The 14,045-nt window shown below is 50.0% G+C and overlaps 1 protein-coding gene across 2 annotated transcripts in view; it reads left to right on the top strand.

Moving 5' to 3' along the window:
• The window catches only part of Mapk4 (mitogen-activated protein kinase 4), a 46,448-nt gene extending 33,315 nt beyond the window's left edge, over positions 1-13,133 (top strand). The window contains exons 2-6 of one of the 2 annotated variants that reach the window (XM_052155734.1): positions 4,615-4,759; positions 6,109-6,270; positions 9,376-9,581; positions 10,953-10,960; positions 12,285-13,133. In XM_052155734.1, the coding sequence (XP_052011694.1) occupies positions 4,615-4,759; positions 6,109-6,270; positions 9,376-9,581; positions 10,953-10,960; positions 12,285-12,981 (1,218 nt within the window). In that variant the 3' untranslated portion in view covers positions 12,982-13,133. Of the gene's footprint in view, positions 1-4,611; positions 4,760-6,108; positions 6,271-9,375; positions 9,582-10,952; positions 10,961-12,284 lie in introns of those variants that run through there. The other variant, XM_052155735.1, reaches the window with a different exon arrangement.
• Positions 13,134-14,045: the final 912 nt, after the last annotated feature.

Raw genomic sequence — 14,045 nt, forward strand, 5'->3', positions numbered from 1 at the left:
AGAGAGATAGTAGTACACAGCTGTAAGCCCAGTGCTGTAGGGCAGACAAGCAGATCCCAGGGTCTCACCAGCCAGATGGCCTAGCACAGATGGTGAGTTTTGGGTTCACTGAAAAACCCTGTCTCAGAAAGCAAAATAGAAAGTAAGAGAAAAAGACACCTGGCATCAACTGCTGGCCTACACAAACACAGACACGCATATGTGCACAGACACACATACACACACACACACACACACATACACATGCACACACACTAGAGGAGGATTTTTGACCTAAGGGGCTGGGCACAGCATATGTCCCATATCCATATTAACCATGGTTATTTCCTGGTCATCCTTCCTTTCATATTAATATTCACTGTTCTCACTACATGATGCTCTATATATCCTCCACTGGGATATGACCCATGTTCAGATCCCAGGATACATTCTGGGAACTTGTAACTGAGAAAGAGAAGCTATTAGAGCCCCTTACATTCTATCCTGGCCTGGAAATGATGGCCACATTATTCAACATCCACACAGGAGAGGAAAACAGCCCTCCCTACCCTGTTCCCCAGCTACATGTACATGCACACATGCATGCACACACACACACATACATGCAGATACAGATACACAAGCAGACACACACATGCACATACACACACACACACACACACACAGTGGGGGTGGCTGAAATTTTAATCATGGGGACGGTAGTCCCACACACACCTGTAAGGGATTAGTGGCCATCTCATCATTATAGGATTTGTTAGGCTAGGGCAGGGGAGATATGATGAAGGAAGCAGACCTGGTGCCCAAGTGCCCAGTGTAGCTTGCTGGACCAGTGCCAACCCATACTGCTACAGCGTTATGGATCCAGGCTATTCTGGGTCCCTGCACAGGCACAGGGAGGACTGGCCCCTGCACCCCGTGGGAAGGAAACACTCAGAGCCTTAATTATACCTTCTGTCTAGATCGACTAGGGCCACAATTACACCCAGTACAGGGCAGCTGCTGCTAGACTATTTCCCAAACACTTTGAAGCTGTTGAAAGCAACGCCTTCTATGGGTTCTACACATTCAAAAAAGCCAGCAAATGGCCTAGTGGGAACAGCTGCAGAAGCACACGCTCTATCCAGCTATCACCCCTGCTCACCCATCAGGTCTCCAGAGGCCTTCTTGCCCACTGAAGGGTGGGATAGCAGCAGATGACACCATGTGAAGGAGCATCCCCAGGCCCGCCTTCTGCACACTGAGAAGACTTCAGATAGCCCTACCTGGGTGTGGGCTGTGTCTTCTCAGAGCAGTGATTCTACACAGTCCTATGGCAACCTGGTCCCAGCCTGTGACCCCTGCCTGCAGGGACTGCCCTCTGGTACACTATGCATGTGCTTATATCTTCACCCCTTCAGCCAACATGACTGCACACACACTGCCCCAAAAGACAACTCAGAGCTGAGGACAGGCCTCATGCAGATGGAGCCACAGAGCAGAGGCTCGCTGATTTATGAGCCTTGCTGATAAGGAAAGTCCCCTGTCTAGATATTTGCAGGATTCCCTGGTCCTAGTGTCTGTCCGCTAGGCCCAGGAATGGAGCTTCCTGTTTGTTCCCATCTAGAGCAAGGTCCTGTTTGTCCCAGGCCTTCTCTTGTTACAGGGTTTAGCAGAAGACACAGAAACTCCCCCAAACCCCCTAATGCCCAGAAACTTCTGAATATACCTTTGTATATCTTTTTTTGGAAAGACTTTGGGAGACCAGCATCCAAAAGGAAATAGCTTGGTTGTCACTAGTCCAGCAGGTTGTTGGTTTTATTGAACGATAAAGAACTATCTTAGTTTGTGTTGCAAACTGGTTCAAAATTGTGGCCTGCAAGTAATCCTGTCCTGAAAATGAGCAAGGGTTTGAGAAGGAAGCCCTATGTCCTCACTCTTCTCCAGTTCTAGACTCAATGATGAGGTAGCTTACTTCCAGAGCATTCTATTCAGTACAAGACTGCTTACTGACTTGTCAGTGAAAACTCTTAAGCCACCTCCCCGACAGGTACTGCGCTTTAGTTTTCTGACAGCCTCACCCTCTAGCAAGAGAACAAAACCAAGTTAAAAAAAAAAAAAACTGCTACAGACACATTAGCTTGTGCCCGTGGCTTTTGGAATCACAGGAATCCACTGTACACACAGCAAGGGTGAGTTTCTGATGCCCTGCTCTGAGTGACGAGTTAGGATAAAGGCTACAAACTGGTCCCATTTATATGGTATTGTATTCAGAGTAAATCAGGAGAAGGCTGGGTGTGCCATGCATGCATGTCTGCTCAGCACACAGGAGCAGGGACGTTGGGAGTTTGAGGCTAGAGCTGGGGAGATGGTTCGGTGGTTAAGAGAATGTGGACTTGGTTCTCAACCTCACATGGTGGCTCACAACTGTCTCAAACTCCAGTTGGGGGGGAGGGCAGGGGGGATTTGATGCCACCTTCTAGTTTTCATGGGCAACAGGCACTCACTCAGTGCACATAAATATATATGCGAACAAGAGCTGTGCACATGCAAATAAAATATTTGTTCCTTTGAAAAAATAAAAAGGGGGCTCAAGGCCAGCCTTCATAGTAGGCAGCATAGTGCGACTTTGTCCATAAATAAATAAATAAATTATTTTAAGAAAATTACAGAGGGCTAGAGAGATGGCTCAGTGGTGTGTCTGAAGACAGCAACGGTGTACTCATGCACATAAAATAAAAACAAATTTTAAGAAAGAAAGGAAGGAAGGAAGGAAGGAAGGAAGGAAGGAAGGAAGGAAAATTACAAAAACCCAGGAGAGCAGAAAGCAATGGTTGCCAGGGAGCTAGAAATAGCCAGAAGAAGGCATGATATAAGTGTTGGAGATTGTGAAATACCAAGATTGGGATGGTAGAGGCATCCTTGACAAAAGTCAAAGAAGCAGAGACTGGAGAAATGGCTCAGCCATTAAGATCACTGGCTTTGATTAAGATCATAGACTTTGTGTGGGCACACTACCTTCAAGGAAACTCCCTCTGGAAGACCTGTCCTGTGGGTTTGCATGGAGAATTCATTGAACAAACACAGCTGAAATGTACACAACCAAGGGGAAAGGAGACTGGTTTAAGAAAAAAACATGTAAGGGCTGGAGAGTTGGCTCAGAAGTTAAGAGCACTGACTGCTCTTCCTAAGGTCCTAAGTTCAATTCCCAGCAACCACACGGTGGCTCACAACCATCTGTAGTGAGATATGGTGCCCTCTTCTGGCATGTCCATGTCCATGCAGGCAGAATGCTATATACATAATAAATAAATACGTCTTTTTTTTAATGTAGACCAAGTGCTCACAGGATGAGTGGAGGGCCTGAGTTCTTCCTAGTCTCTCTTTGTTTCCCTCAAAAATGAGGAACGCCTTATGACTAGTTATGGACAAAGATAGATCCGAGAATGTCTTCATGGCCAACTTCAAGATGGAAAGGTGCAGGAAAATTGGAGCTGCTGTCAACTGCCCTGGGTGTGAAGGATTCTGGTTGCAGTGGCCTGACTTGGGAAGGAAGTAGAAGCCAGGAGCAAGACCCCAAATTACCACGGCAACAGCATCTTCCTCAGCCTTTCTCTTCCCCACCCACTAGTCTTGGGCCTGCTCTTCAGTCTTAGTTCAACCAGTGCAGAAGCTGCAGACCACATGGGAGCTCCTGGGCACACGGGCCTCCTCATTTTCTGTCTGCTTTAACCTGAGACTGTGATAGTCTTCTATAGCAGAACAAAGACAAATTTGGAGGCCAAACTGAGAGCAAGAATAGATATCAAGACCAATCCCGGAATTTCCTCTTGACCCCTTTGTTTTAACCTACAAGCTTCAGTGATGAGCTATTCCAGAAAATCCACATAGGCCATTCTGGCTTCATTTAAAGGCCTAGTTTCTGAGTTACACAGAGGACAACTTCTGTGTTGCCTGAATCTATTTCCCTGCCTGTACATAAAAGATCATAGCCATGGGCAGTTAGGACCAATCCCATCCCAGGCTATGGATCATAACACAGTGACCCAAATTGGCCAAAACATCTATCCCTCAAAACTCTGTCGAATCCCCAGCATCCCCTGGACCAGAAAAGCCCCAGCGCCTGTGGCTCGGGGCTGCTTTGGTCTGTGCTGTCATTTGCCTGTATCTGCTAAGAAGGTTCTTGTTCTCAGCAGGGGCCTGGGTTGAGGGCAATGTTAATTCCCATCATCAGTATACATGCCGCTGGCTCAACTTCAGATCTAAGACTGTTTCTCAGAGGCAGCCATTGAATACGGTTCCAGTGTTTTATAGTGACAATTCATTGATGGCAGCAAAGAATTGAACATGGTTCCCATTAACCAACATGGGCAGACTTGGTTATATATCAAGGATGCAGAAAAACATTCCTCCAAAATATTGATACCCTGGATCCCTCCCTCCCACAAAGAAGAATCCCAGGGCCTCATAAGATCATCACACCTATTATCAACATAAAAGGAACAAAGACAGACCAGATACTAAAAGGAGCTCCAATCCTCTCTGAGGGGAAAAACTAAGAGGGAGGAAAACCCAATAGGGACAGGGGGGCAGCATCTGCAGATCTCTGGCTGATAACATGGGGACTTTATCTTTTAGGGTTATCTGTCGGAAGGGCTGGTGACAAAGTGGTACCGCTCTCCACGACTGCTCCTGTCCCCGAACAACTACACAAAAGCCATCGATATGTGGGCAGCTGGCTGCATCCTGGCAGAGATGCTCACGGGGAAAATGCTCTTCGCTGGTAAGTTGCAAGCCAAGGCCTCGTGCTTCCTTCCCAGTGTTGTTCAAACTGCATACAAAACACCCACCAAAGCTGGGCGGTGGTGGCGCACGCCTTTAATCCCAGCACTTGGGAGGTGGAGGCAGGCGGATTTCTGAGTTCGAGGCCAGCCTGGTCTACAGAGTGAGTTCCAGGACAGTCAGGGGCTACATGGAGAAACCCTGTCTATGAATATATATATATATATATATATATATATATATATATATATATATATATATATATATATATATATATATATTCAAAATATAAAAAAATAAATAATAATTTTTTAAAAATTAATTTTTTTAAAAGTGCTCTAACAGGAATGCACCTTTTATGAGAAGCAAGCCCTTCACTGACTCTGCCAATGCCTTCATCAGGAAGTTCTCAGCCTCCAGAGCTTCGAGAAATAAACGTTTGTTGTTTATTATTAAGCCATTCGGTCTAGGGTATTTTGTGATAGCAACGCAAGTGAACTAAATCACACTTGTACTCCAACACCTTCAGATTAAGTGCTAAGAACACCTGCTCAGTATTTTCAGGTTCTTCCTCCTCCCTCTCTGATAATGGGTTCCCTGTCCTGCAGCCTCACCAAGTAACTCATTGCTTCCCTAGTCTATCAAGACTTTCTTAACCTCAAGATGAAGAAACCCTACTCCGCTTGGAAACCTCCCACTGAAGCCTTGTTCGTGTCCCGTCCTCCTCCGTCATACCCCTGCCGGTGCCCTGCCAGTGATCTGTCCCTGCTGGCTCTCCCAGGGCACTTCATGCCCGTGTTGTTCTTGCTCCTTGCCTGCAGGAGCGCGTGCTATCTCCACTTACACTCCTCCCGTCTCTCCTCGCCCCAGTCACTCATCTCTGTCATTTGCATTGCTGTGACAAAATTCCCGATATAGACAACCTAAAGGCTTAACTTCGACTTGGCTTCAGAGATGTCAGTTAACATTCAGCTGGCTGCAGTCGTTCAGGTCTGTGGCAAGGCAGAAATGTCATGGTAGGAAGGCGATACTGGGGAAAGTCTATGGTCTCCCAAAGCAGCACTAACCCAGTGGAGTCCAAATGTTCAAATACATGAGTCCCTGAGGGACATTTTATATTCAACTAAACTATACGTTTAGCAAAGCCAACCCCAGAAACAGCAGCCCTCTACAGTGGCCACACAGCAAATTAGTGGTGGAGTGAATGAGCCTAGTGCTGGGCTCAACTCCGAGCCCAGCGCTGTCCACTGTGCCCTGGTGTCCTCTCTAGTCGTCTGGGACAGCTCTGGGGTGTCCCCAACCACAGCGGACCAGAGGAACAACTTAGCCGTGTGGCCCTTGCCTCCCCAGGGGCTCACGAGCTGGAGCAGATGCAACTCATCCTGGACACCATCCCCGTGGTCCGGGAGGAAGACAGGGAGGAGCTGCTCAGGGTGATGCCGTCCTTCGTCAGCAGCACCTGGGAGGTGAAGAGGCCGCTGCGCAAGCTGCTCCCGGAAGTCAACAGCGAAGGTACCCGAGCTCGCGCTGCAGGCTCCGAGCCAAGAGGCGGGGCTCCGGCTTTAATGTCACGCAGGGGCGGGGGGCAGGTGGTCCTCCGTCCATCCAAAGATCAGAATGGTGTCTAGGATTCAGACTTCAAGCACCCCTGGCGACGTGTGTTTCTCCTGGCTACAAGCTCAAAAGAGTTTCGAGATTACAACACTTAGGTGTTTAGATTTGGCGACTAGGAGTTCACGACCAGTAAGGAGTATATACATATTTTAAAGATCAGGCGATGCCGGAAATTCAAAAGAAGATACAGGTGGCAAGCAATTTGGATAAGGGATAGTCAACCTGTGCTCTCGGAGTGCAGGTTTTGGCCACGGGCAGCCCCTGAGGCAATCACTAGAGGGATTGTGTGTGCTGCTCTCTGCCTGCCTCCCTTACTGTCTTCTCCCCCCCTCCCCCCAGGCTTGATGTCATCCACAGAATGCTGTTCTCAGCTTCAGGGCTAGACCTATGGCCAGTCCCCAGTTCCCAGTGACTAGCTATGTCGACTTGAGCAGACCAGCTTCGATAACTGTAAAATAGATGCGGTAGTACTGTAGAGCAGGTATTGGTCAGCCTTCCCTGTCTGTGGCAAAGTACATGAGAGACATAAAGGAGAGAAATTTTTCCAGTATGCCTGAGGCTCTAAGAGCCCTGGGAGGGATACAGTGGGCCAGAGGACAGTGATGTAATTATACAGAAGCCTCATTGTGTGGCAAGAAATGTCTTCAGCTATTTAAGGTTGAATAGCTCTGCCAGGCCCAGGCCCTCAGATCTGTTTCCTGAAGAAAGTGTGCAAGGAGGCCCTGGGCAAAAGCCACGCAGGCTGTAAGCCACACCCCTGTAGGAGTGTGGCTCTGTGGTTGGGCTTGAAGCAGGATGCATATATTAGTCTAGAATGGTCCAGTCACAAGCCCCCCTCCATGCAGGAGAGTCTTGAAGAAGCAGACCTAGGGAGGGCTGTGAGAAGGGATGGGTGGCGGGGAGCAGGGTACAAAACCATTATCTTAAAATGAAGGACAGTAGGGTCACTGTAGCCACCCTCTGCTACATTTGAACAGGTTACCAGGTTCCCTGGAAGGAAAACTGGGGAACGGAGTGGCGCCAGGCGGTGGTGGCACACGCCTTTAATCCCAGCACTTGGGAAGCAGAGGCAGGCGGATTTCTGAGTTTGAGGCCAGCCTGGTCTACAGAGTGAGTTCCAGGACAGCCAAGACTACTGTCGGGTGGGGGGGGGGGGGGAAGAAAGGAAAGAAACAGAGTGGCGAGAGAAACCGTGGAGCCAAGACAAATTTCCTGTTCAAGGCTCAAAGTTTGATGGAGGTCTCCAAATATATATAGACAGAGGAAGACCCTACTCCCCCAAAGGCTGGAAACAAGTCTGCAGAACTGGTTCACTTGCTCCACAGGCAACTAGTAGGTCCTTGAAGAACAATGGACTTCACCTTGGTCTGAGCGCTCCACCTTAGGTGGAGCAGGATTATGGCTAGCACAGGAATTCTCGAAGGCTCGAAAGCTGGGAGAGGAACTTCATCTTGGTCAGTGTCAAGTTCCTGCCAGGTGGCATAGCACCCCAGTAAGGCTCTCTACAGGTCATGCTGAATCAGGGGGCCAGTGACAGCAGGGTTCAGTCCAGGGGTGCCATTTAAAGGGGCAGATCTAGGATTGATAGAGGAGAAACGTTTCTATCATCTCGGGCACTGGTTGGAGGCGGGGCCGTCAGGGAGAGGGATGAGGACATTCTTCCCCATCAGGGGAGCAGCCTGAGTTGTCACTTTCCCTCCCAACTTCATTGGTCTTTCTTGATAAAGCAATAGAGCATAGAAGTTTGGTGTTCACTTTGCTTTTCCTAACACCATGGGTAGCACGTAGGACTGAGGAGAGGTCCCAGGGAGGAAAGGCTTGCCAGCCTGGAGCTGTTTCCTGCCCGATCTGTGCCTTCCTGAGCAGTTTGAGGTGGATCTTTTTCCAGGTCTGCAACCAGAACATCAGGGAGGGCCCAGAGCCTCTTCTGTGTAACTGATCTTGCAGCCCAGGCTTATACAAGACCATTGCATCCTCTCAGGAAGCCGGCAACCTTCTGAAGTAATTGCTTTTACATTGTTGGTGATGTTTCCTGCAAAGAGATGCAGGGGCCAGCTTCGGTTCAGTTTGAAGAACTGTAAGATAATCCAGGCCTGGAGCTCATGTGTGGGCCAGAACATGCGTGAACATGGCTCAAGTGGAGCCAGTAAAATTTACAGGGTGAGAAGCTCTATGAGTCCCTAAGCCAGGTTTTGAGGTAAACCAAGGCAGAGCCCTGCTGGGGAGGGGGGGAATGCATAGTAGCTATAGGGTACAGCCAGCACACCCCAGATAACTGTCAGCTGCTGAGGGCTTAACAAACTGTCATACAAGTTGACAAATGGCCACTGTTGTGACAAGGCTCCTGGCCTTTCCCTTCCTAGGTCCTGCTACCCAGAGTCACACTACATGTAGTCACTGGTGGGTGGCTGCCAAGCACAGGAGGGCACTGCTAACTGAGTTCTCAGTGTTTCTGAGTATTGATCAAGGCACCTGTCTTTATGAGAATCCCAGGAGTGACTATTGTAGAAAGAACTCAGTCCTCAGACTGGGAGCATCCTCTGCCCTCCCCGCCTCCATACACCTCCACGCTCATCTTTCCCATCAGGGCTTTCTCCCATCCGTCCTTACCCCTCCTCCAGAAGTCCTCAACCCAGTCAAGGGGAATATGTTTGAATACCCTGAGCCCCACTCCTGTGAGCTGTCGCCGCTGTCATCAGGAGGATCCCAGTGGAACTGAACATCTGTGTCTCAAGAATCACCCCTTCCTGTCCCCCAGCCCCTATGTTTAGAGCAGGCCGGTGTAAAGCAGGCTGTGGCCTCAAGCTCCTCTGCCCAGCAGCGAGACCCTCAGCAAGTCACCTTCTCCAACCGCAGCCCTTCTTAGTTCAATTGCAAAAAATCAAGAAACCGCTTCTTGCAAACACAAAGTCACAGGCGACAGGGACTGTCACCATGCTGAGAACCCTTCTCAGCATGACAGGAACAGCACGTGACCTGTATGGCCTTGGCTTCTCCCTACAGCCATTGACTTTCTGGAGAAGATCCTGACCTTTAACCCCATGGACCGCTTGACAGCTGAGATGGGGCTCCAGCATCCTTACATGAGCCCGTATTCGTGCCCCGAGGACGAGCCTACCTCACAGCACCCCTTCCGCATCGAAGATGAGATCGATGACATAGTACTGATGGCTGCCAGTCAGAGCCAGCTCTCCAACTGGGACAGGTGCGTGTCCGGGGCTGGAGTCCTGAGCCATTGTTCCCTGTTCTCTCATTCCCCGTTGGCCATTGACCCTCCATGGTCTCCGTTTCTCATTTTGTATATTGCATTGGGCCCATTTCCCAGATTAGCCCCCTGCCCTTTTATTTTTTTCTGTCCCCAAACATTCCCAGTAACTAAGCTGCTAGGTGAGTCGGGGACCTCCACTCTGCAAAACAGCAACCCCCTTCCCCCTCCCCCCCCCCCATGACCAATGAACACTGGGGCAAGTGTTCATTGAGTACCTGCTGTAGTATTCCCTGAACAGGCTGGAGTATTTTTCCTAGAGTATGCTAGGCAACCACTCTGCCGCTGAACATTTTCAATCATGATTTTACCCTTGGAAGGCCAACTATGACAACACACAGCAAGAAAACAGTACAGAATTCCCCGTAGTGAAACATTTCTCATTTCGCACATCATTCACACCTCCTGTGGGTGTCCTTGAGGGAGGCTGTGTCATTATTGTCCAGGAGAAAGATGCAAGATAGAGAGGTTAAGACAGTGGCATCATGTTACACAGCAAACCCATGTAGGGCCATCCCCAAACTGTATCAGTGTCCCTCACTTAATTAAGAGCTTCAGTGGTTTTTGGGTTGGTTTTTTGTTTGTTTGTTTGTTTGTTTTTTGGTTTTTTTGTTTTTAAAAAGATTTACTTATTATATTTATATGATAAATATAATAGCTGTTTTCAGACACACCAGAAGAGGGCATCAGATTCTATTATAGAGGGTTGTGAGCCACCATATGGTTGCTGGGAAGCAAACCCATGACCTCTGGAAGAGCAGTCAGAGCTCTTAACCGCTGAGCCATCTCTCCAGCCCTAAGAGTTTTAGTGTTTGGCTTCAGGACCCTGGACAAGTATCAGTATTGGCAAAACGTAGATCTTTTTAAACCATTGCTGCAGGAATAGTGCTGATTTCATAGATCCTTTCCTGCCCTGGCTTTCTCAGCTCAGGCACTGGGGCACCACCATCTGCTAATGTCTGGAGGTAGCACCAGTGCCGCTTGGTTTGGAAAGAGCGGCGTTGGCGGAGGGGGGTATTTAGCTGCATCAGCTCTGAGGGGTCCAACTGGGAACCCCACTGCCATGGGACTGTGGCAGCTTGTTACATAAGTGACAGATAGGCAATTTCTCTTTTGTAGTCATTTGACAGATGATAGGTTTCAAAATTGAGGGGGTGCAAAGAGGGGGCAGGGCTCTGTTATTTGGGGCAGGTTTGCTAGCTTCTTCTTGTCAGCGAATGGAGATTAATAGACTCCTCTGCCAGCCTCATGCTGAGGCTGCCCTAGACTAATTCTTAGACTTGTGCCCACCCCCCCTTCCATGCACAGAATTCAGGGATCACAGTGTTGGACTGGCACCAGGGAAGACTGTAGCAGGGTACCTGAGGTCACTGCTAGTTAGTTCAGGGTAGCACCAGAAGCTCCTGGGCTTCTCCATCACACCTGCAAAAGGGCAGAGCTGATAACGTCCAAGCCCCTGCTTCAGCGACAGTCACCAATGTGGCATGCCAATTTTCTCATCTTTAAGCCTGTGGTGGTCAAACTAAGTCCTCTCAGAATTGCGGCAAAGGTAGTAGATAATGTACGGCCAGCACTTGGAGTATAACTGACAAAGGCTGGTGCTGCCCGGCTCTTCTTCCCAGAACCCCTTGCAGTTTGAAGGACATCCAGGGAAAGGGTCGTGTTGAACTCTGAGAGCAGTGCCTACATTAACGGTGTCCCTGGGAGGTGGTCAGTTCAAGCCTTTCCCCTCCCTCTCCAGCCAGAGCCAAAATACCCCATGGCCGATGGGCTGCAGCTGCCTGCCTTGGCTGGTCTAATCGTCCTGTGTGAGCACCAGCCCTCTGGCTCAGGGGGCAGCTGGCCAGGAGCTGCCACCTTGTCTGTGCTCCCGACCGCAGTACCTGGCATTAGAAAGGAGTTCAGCCAGAGCTGACAGCCAGCCACCTGCCTGCCCATCTGCCCTCCAGTTTGCTCTTAGCGATCTGATTTCAGTCTCCTTGGCTACAGGGCAGTCAGCAGAGGGCAGACTTCCAAGGATCCCTGGCCTCCCTTTATGGTTGGTGTCTGTGATCTTTCTGCAGGCCCCATCTGCTCTGCTTGGAGGCAAGGTGCTACAAGGCACCGGTCCAGATCCATCATGGCAAAGGTTATCAGCCTTGGCTATGTCTTAGAATCCTTTGGAGAAGTCTCAGAGACATGCCCAGACAGGGCCATCTAAACCTACTGAACCAGAACATTGGTAGTGGGCAGCAAGGGGCGGAGCTCCAGGGTCCAGATCCCCAGTTTAACAAGACCCCATGTTATTATGTTATTATCGGTGAACCAATTAGAAAGTTCCATAAGGAAGACCATTTTGTTGTTTTGTTCATAAGTCCATCACCTAATGCCTGCACACAGTGAGCATCCAAGAAAGTTGTTGGTTGACTATTTAAGCCTATGAAGACTAAACTCGAGGACCAGTGGCCCTAGCTGGGCCCTTGAAGCTCACATTCACCTGAGCCATCACAGTCCAACTGGGAGAGATGAGAGCATCTGCCCTTTAGGGACTAGGAGGAATAATGAACGGACTTGTGAGTAGAGGCCAGGCATTACGCTGCGATCTGTCTCCCCATTCCTCCTTGGTTTTTGCTTAATTAACATCGTGCCTTCTTTTGCACGCTTGCAGGTATCCTGTGAGCCTGTCGTCAGATCTGGAGTGGCGGCCTGACCGGTGCCAGGATGCTAGCGAGGTGCAGCGCGACCCACGCGCAGGCTCCACACCGCTGGCGGAGGATGTTCAAGTGGACCCACGCAAGGACTCACAGAGCAGCTCCGAGCGCTTCCTGGAGCAGTCACACTCGTCCATGGAGCGCGCCTTTGAGGCCGACTATGGACGGTCCTGTGACTACAAAGTGGGCTCTCCGTCCTACCTGGATAAGCTACTGTGGCGTGACAACAAGCCCCACCACTACTCAGAACCCAAGCTCATCCTGGACCTGTCACACTGGAAGCAGGCGGCCAGCGCACCCCCCAGGGCTGCAGTAGCAGCGGACTCGGTGTCCCGTGAGGATGAACCAGCAAGCCTCTTTCTGGAGATTGCGCAGTGGGTCAAGAGCACACAAAGTGGCCCCGAGCGTGCCAGTCCTCCGCCTGATGCCCCAGAGCCCCGTCTCTCTGCCTCACCCCCGGGACACCCGACACCCATCGATGGGGGTGCCAGTCCCCAGTTCGACTTAGACGTGTTCATCTCGCGTGCCCTAAAGCTCTGCACCAAACCTGAGGACCTACCGGAAAACAAACTGGGCGACCTGAATGGTGCATGCATCTCCGAGCACCCTGGCGACCTCGTGCAGACAGAGGCCTTCTCCAAAGAAAGGTGGTGAGCACAGATGGGGTGCGGGCGAACACCCGGAGCAAGACCCCACCCAGAAAGCTGGACCCTCTCTGCTGCATTGAGGTTAGCAGAACGGACGCGGATCTGGGGAGCAAGACGAATGTCCATTTCTTAAACTGCCTTAATAACTAGCCTTTAACCTCTGGGAGCGGGTTTGAACAGAGCCTGGCTGGGAGCAGACAGCTTCCCATCGAAGGGGAACTGTGAGAGTGTGCAAGGGAAGAAAGGGTCCTTGGGCAGCAGTCTCCAGCCCTACGAGGGTGGAGGGGTCAGAAACAGCTTACAGACAGTTTCCAAGCCATGTGACCCACCTAGTCTCAAATGGACATTTGGGCCCAGAGAAGCTGTTAGGACCACAAGCCTAGTGGTCAGGATAAAGCCTGTGTCCCAACCTCTGGGCCCTGGACCAGTGTCTGACCACAGTATAATGTCTTCCTCTGCTGGGGTCACTCTGGCCTTTTGGTTAGAAAACTTGGTCCCGAGTGCTTCTCGCTTTCCCTTACCATCTGTCCCATCTGTCCCTTTAATTTAGGACAATGGTTCCTGTTTTCTGAAACTGGAAACAGAACCAGTTTCTTTCTCCTAGTCACCAGACATAGTTCTATGACTCCCCAAGTGCTTAAATGTCCCCACCTGCCATCCCCCTGTATCTACCCAACCCAGCTCAGTCTGAAGTTATTGCTTCATATCAAAACAGTCTGGGGGGGCTATGGGTAAACTGAGTCATCTCCCAGGACTGTGCCTATAGCCTCCTCCTTCATGCCCTATGCACTTTCCTGACTCTTTCCTCAGTGGATATCCTACATGGGTGAGTTTGAAGACAGCAATTGCAAGAACCCCTCTTGCCCAACCCCCAGCATCCCACCCATGCCACCCACACATACACACAGCTCCACTCCAAGCCTATTTCGAGACCAAATGTTCTTGGCACAAATTGCTCATTTGTAGGAAAAGCAATAAGGTGCTTTCCATAAAAACAAATGAGTTAGGAGGGAAGATTCCACAGAAGAGCCATCAACATCCTTCATTAATGCCGCCCATGGTCACAAGCAG

This window comes from Apodemus sylvaticus, chromosome 13, assembly GCF_947179515.1.
Source record: "Apodemus sylvaticus chromosome 13, mApoSyl1.1, whole genome shotgun sequence".
Classification (NCBI taxonomy): Eukaryota; Metazoa; Chordata; class Mammalia; order Rodentia; family Muridae; genus Apodemus; species Apodemus sylvaticus.